The sequence below is a fragment of the Notolepis coatsorum genome (genome assembly GCF_963971535.1).
Source record: "Notolepis coatsorum genome assembly, chromosome: 3".
Lineage (NCBI taxonomy): Eukaryota > Metazoa > Chordata > Actinopteri > Aulopiformes > Paralepididae > Notolepis > Notolepis coatsorum.
Window position 1 is genome coordinate 27,169,546 of NC_140167.1, and position 5,484 is coordinate 27,175,029.

At 39.2% G+C, this 5,484-nt stretch overlaps 1 protein-coding gene across 1 annotated transcript; it reads left to right on the forward strand.

Moving 5' to 3' along the window:
- Window positions 1–1,084: 1,084 nt before the first annotated feature.
- LOC311226201 (ATPase inhibitor B, mitochondrial-like) lies at window positions 1,085–4,473 on the forward strand. The gene is made up of 3 exons (XM_084311575.1): window positions 1,085–1,219; window positions 1,847–1,959; window positions 2,908–4,473. Exons 1-3 carry the CDS (start codon window positions 1,148–1,150, stop codon window positions 3,047–3,049), a joined length of 327 nt encoding a protein of 108 aa, XP_084167701.1. The 5' UTR covers window positions 1,085–1,147; the 3' UTR covers window positions 3,050–4,473.
- The last annotated feature ends 1,011 nt before the right edge of the window (window positions 4,474–5,484 follow it).

A 5,484-nucleotide genomic window follows, 5' to 3' on the forward strand; every position in this document is an offset into this window, starting at 1 on the left:
CACTCTCAAAAAACACCTACGTGAGACTGCAATTCGAAACTGGCCCCTACAAATGTCCTAACCTAGTTGTACAGTAAATGACCAAGTAAGGCTTTGTCAACATTCCAATGTACAGTGTAAAATGTGCGTGTGTCCCCTACCCAACCCCCCCCCCCCCCCCCCCCAACTCCAATGTACAGCCCTCACCCAACCCACCCAACCCCACCCCACCAACCTCCTCCAATGTACAGTCTCTACGCCAAATGTATATACACTCCTTTTCTGGACACTTTTGTATCACAAACAGTACTGTATTTGCAAATCTGATATGTCATAAATGTATAGATGTAGCAGTACTGTCTATCTGTATGTCATGTATGTCATATATGTTATGATGAATTGAAAATGGGGGACCCTGGTGGAAACAAGACGAAAGTCTTTCTCTGGTCTGCATCCCCTTAACAATTGTATGTATTGAGATGTACTGTACTGTACCCATTCTGCAATCTGTTAATAAACTTTTCAATCAATCAATCAATCAATCAATCAATCAATCAATCAATCAATCAATCAATCAATCAATCAACACTGGTTAACACCTGCCTAATTATTTTCAATGCTATAAATGCGGTGTCTGATAAAATTCAAATACTTCTGGCACTCATTTGCTTCCATACCTGCCCGTGTTAACCACTGGTATTTATAATTTGGTCGGCCGTTCGAGTGTAATTTCCTCATCCTAAACTCGGAAATGTCCGACTTTACGAGGACCGACCGAACGCGCTAGGAGCAGCGTCATGCCACGCCCACACACAGCGCGTGGCTCAGTGGTTGACGACGTAGAACGTCCAACAGCACGCTGTCCGTTTAGAATATACCATTATGGCAAGGGCCGGGGTATAATGTTTTAGATTTCATGTTGGATGTTTTCAACACTTGTTAATGCACTAATGCTCCTCGATTGTTAGATGACAACATTATAAATATAATCCAAATAACATTTAATCGTGGACAATGAATCGTATTTAATAGCCCTGTGTGCCATGGTAATACACCATTCTCAGATGGATACCCCTACTTACATAATGAAGATGGACCGCCCTGTGTATTTTTGTAGACAAGGGCAAGTATTTCAGTCAATGTTGTTATTTGGGGTTTCGGGGCAATAATGGCAAGATTTCTGAGACCTAACGTTAGGGTTTTTGTCAGCTCACAATTGAGAAGGGCATCCGACCATCAGGTAAACAACTTGTTACATATTGCAAGACCACACCAATTGATCAGTAGCCTGTTGTTTATTTAATTGGCATGTTATTGTTTTGTATATATTGAGTTGTTGCTTGTAGGCCTACAGTTAAATGGTAGATATCAGGGCAATTAGGTATTATGCGTGATGCAATATTGAGCCACTTTGTCCTAATTTGATGTATCAAGACAACTGAATAGTTAATTATTAGTTAGCTCGATTGATACATGTATAGTTCTGTTAAAATTAAAGTAAATGGTCACTTAGGAACATAATTCAGCCTTTTGAATGGGTGCTGGTCAGCCTTTGAGTGCATTGTTAGCCTAACCATTTCCAGTCTATTCTAAAGACTTCTACCACATGGGGCAACAAAGGGAACTCTTTTTAGCCAAATGCTGAGGAAATAAATGAAACATGACATTCAAAATAATGTGTAGCCCTTCACCTGGCCATCTGTGTGGTAGATTTAGGGCAGGCTATGTCACGTGACTTGATACCAAAGGCTTGTGACCAGAAATATTTATCATGGCCTTATTCATTCATTCACTTAGTTTACACTTGTCATTATGCAATGATGTTGATTACAAGATGTCTGCTCTCCCCCCTCCCCTCATGTCTCAGATGGGTGAACTGGGTAAAGGTGCAGGGAAGGGTGGTGGTGGTGGAGGTTCCATCAGAGAGGCAGGTGGAGCCCTGGGGAAAAGACAGGTTGCTGAGGAGGAGATGTACTTCAGGTATGCATCTGTATTTTGCCTCTTAAACAAACACATTATGGGAAATGCGCGTACTGTCTTCCCCGGAGTCAGACAAGAAGATGGATACCAATTCCCTCTCTGTGCGTTCAGTAGAAAACTAAATGGCTGCAAGCTAGCCTAGCTTAACACAAATTAATGGAAGTGGATATGGATCAGCTAGCCTAGCTTAAAGCAGATCAGGTCACCAGCGGCAGTGAATTCTCTGCAACATCTGGCCATTTAGGGTGAGCCATTTGGCGTTTAAAAAGTGGAATGTTAACTAAACATAAAATCCTTTGGTGAAACACTGTTCCCATTAACCCCACATGCAGTATCAAGGACAATTACTGGTGGTCAGTAAAGGAAAATACTGTTAATTTCTGCCATAGGCGGGGGCTTGTCGTCATTTGATTTTGATTGAAGTTTATTTATTTCAAATATGCAACCACAACAAACAAACAACAAGTACATATATAGCCTTAAGCCATTAAAATAATAAATGTATATAAAACACAAGTCAAACAATTATTTATTATTTTGTCATTACATATTTGAAAAGGAGTGGGAAGAAGTATACTTATTTAATCCCACCCCTTTTTACTTTACATTAGTAACTTTACTAATTCATACTTTACAAACTGCGCTCTTTATTGTCAGACTTATAATGAATACATTAACTTGGTTAACAAAACATTTTTGAATAATTCCTTATTTGCCAAAACTGTAGGTTACCCTGTATAGTTTCTCTAGCCATTTTATATACATACAAGTTATACCTGTAGGGGTCCAACTGATTTGGCTAGGCTGGTAAACTACTTTTGACAAGGTAATGCTTTTTGCCCTCTCCCCCACTGCTCTCTCTCTCCAACCCTCCTTTCTTTCTTTTTCTCCTCCGTCCGTCACTCCTACCAACCTCTTCTCCCCACCGCTGCCCCTCCTTAAATGCAGACGTAAAGAGCAGGAGCAGCTGGCGGCCCTGAGGCAGCACCACCATGAGGAGATCGACCACCACAAGAAGGAGATTGAGCGCCTGCAGCGCGAGGTCGATCGCCATAAGGGAAAAATCAGGAAACTGAAGCACGACGACTGAGGGGGAAATCTCCCAATAATCCTAACCAAGTCCCAAGTGATGTTCCATCATGCCAAAAAATAAACCCCCCACACAAAAACTTCTTGGTTGGATTGGATTGCTGTATGCACTTATTCACCAGGACAGCTGTGGATGTGTGGTTTGACTGTACTGTATATGCTTGAAAGTTATTAAAATGGTTGCTTCTTTTAAAAAAATATTACTGTTTCACATTGAATGCAAGTACATGCAGGGGTGTAAAGTACCCAGCAATTATACTTAAGTGAAAGTATGGGTACAGTCTCAAAATCTGACTCAAGTAAAAGTCAATGACCATGCTTAAATGAAAGGGCAGAGGACACTTTTTTTTTTTTTTTTTTTGCATACAAATTATTTAATGCACTTTTCCATTGAAGGTAAACTAACATGGATGGCATTCACACCACAGCATACTGGATTATCCTGAATAATATCACAATATTAACCACAGCATAATGCAGATCTGACTGTCTATTCTTCTGATAGCAGGTGTTTAATCAAACCCGCTTTCTAATGTTGCACAAGGGCCAATCAGCATGGGTATGGGCGGGTTCATTTTCCATTGATGGGGATTTGATTGGCTGTTTACCTGCGGTTGTTAACGTTAGTTCGGCCAGATAAACAATTAAAATATACTAATTAAAATGGTTGGACCTGTGAGATTTGTACTTTGTAGGTCTGCATTTTAAATGTAAGGAGTAAAAAGTGTTTTTTTTCTCTGAAATGTAATGGAGTAAAAGTACAAAGTATACAAACCTAATAATACTTGAGTAAAGTACAAATCCCCCAAAACAGTACTTAAGTATTGTAACGAAGTACAATTACTCAAGTACTTTACGCCCCTGAGTACATGTAATATCAGCCAACGACTAAAGGGTTCACCTTTTGGGTGGTATGTATATTTTGAAGAGACATGTTTGGAGAAGAAAATATAAGATTATGTTTTGACGTGCATGAATAAACTAAAATGTAAGTTAATAGTACCTTGATTCACTTGGAAACCTTACAGAATGAAATGTTTTTTTTAAGTGTCCAGTAATTAAGGTAAATGATGATCAACTTTATTTGTATAGCTATAAGAATTGCAGCAGTAAAATAGGCATAACATAAAAGCACTGCATCGAAAAAGTGTAAAAGCAATGCAGGTAATAATACAAATATTGACTCAGTTTAAAACTTGAGTCTTCCCCCGTTAGATGGATGATTGTCTGTTTTGATTGATTATCCTGTCATTCATTTAGTTCCATTGTATATTACCCAGTTTTTTTGGTATTGCTTGTATATTGTTAATCTTGGTTTACAGTCATCCACAATATTTTGCACTGCGCTAGTTATTTTGAAATGGAAATCTTAAATGGGAAGTCTGAACGCATCCTACAATTAAAAAGATTTCTGTTTACCATCAACATGTTTGCGAAGAGTCCACCTGATATTATTCACTGACTCTTCATCAGGGTGTCGACTCAAGTCAAGGCAGCATGAGAAAAGATTGAAAGCACAGACATGATACATCTGTGTGCAATTACCATGAATTGTCCACCAGCCACGTTTGGTTACTTATTGGGAGGACAGAATGAAAGGTTGGAAGAGTATTTAAACATAGTGGTCAAGTGGCGAACCATGTAAAAAAAAAAAAAACGCGCTGTGTCGCGAGGCGGCCGACCCGGGTTCGATTCCCGGACCCGGCGTCCTTTGCCGAATGTCTTCCCCCCACTCTGTCTCCCGTTCTGCCTCTCTCTCTCTCTCTCTCTCTCTCTCTCTACTAGACTGCCCGGTAGTAAAAACAATAAAAACCTACCAAAAAAAACATAATAATAAAAAAATAAAAACATAGTGGTCAAGTAGAAGTACTGTTAACTTCAGTAAAAGTACTTGTCAAAAAATTACTCAAGTGAACGAGTAGTCCTCCAAATATATAAGTATTTAGTTACTTTCAAAAATAATTGTCAGGGTCCCCCACTTTCAATTCATAACATTTATGACATACACAACATGCAGATATACAGTACTGTTACATCCAGACATTTATGACATACAAGATATACAAATATACAGTACTGTTTATTTACAGACAGAGTTTCTAAAAGAGAATATATACATTCGAGGGGGAGGACATTTACTGGGCCAATAGTAGGGATTCACATTATTTTACGGCTGTGGGTAGGGCGTTCCACATTGTATGTGGCATAATTGCGAAACGTGTCTAGTCCCTTGTTTGAGCCGAATCTGGGTTGGACATGATTTGTGGAATTCCCTCTGGTGTTGTGGTCGTGGTATTCACTGACCTTTGGGAAGTATTTCGACATGTAAGTCAAGTCAAGTAATTTATTTATAGAGCACATTTAAAAGCTCGAGAGCCAACCAAAGTGCTGTACAGTACAGTCAAAGCATAAAATCAATGTCCTATAAAATACACA

What these genes read in the sequence shown, in the direction of transcription:
- LOC311226201 (XM_084311575.1), top strand. Translation starts at nt 1,148, where the DNA reads ATGGCAAGATTTCTGAGACCTAACGTTAGGGTTTTTGTCAGCTCACAA. An exon ending in GAAGGGCATCCGACCATCAG is followed by an intron (nt 1,220 to 1,846) that starts GTAAACAACTTG and finishes CTCATGTCTCAG; the next exon opens with ATGGGTGAACTGGGTAAAGG. An exon ending in GAGGAGGAGATGTACTTCAG is followed by an intron (nt 1,960 to 2,907) that starts GTATGCATCTGT and finishes CCTTAAATGCAG; the next exon opens with ACGTAAAGAGCAGGAGCAGC.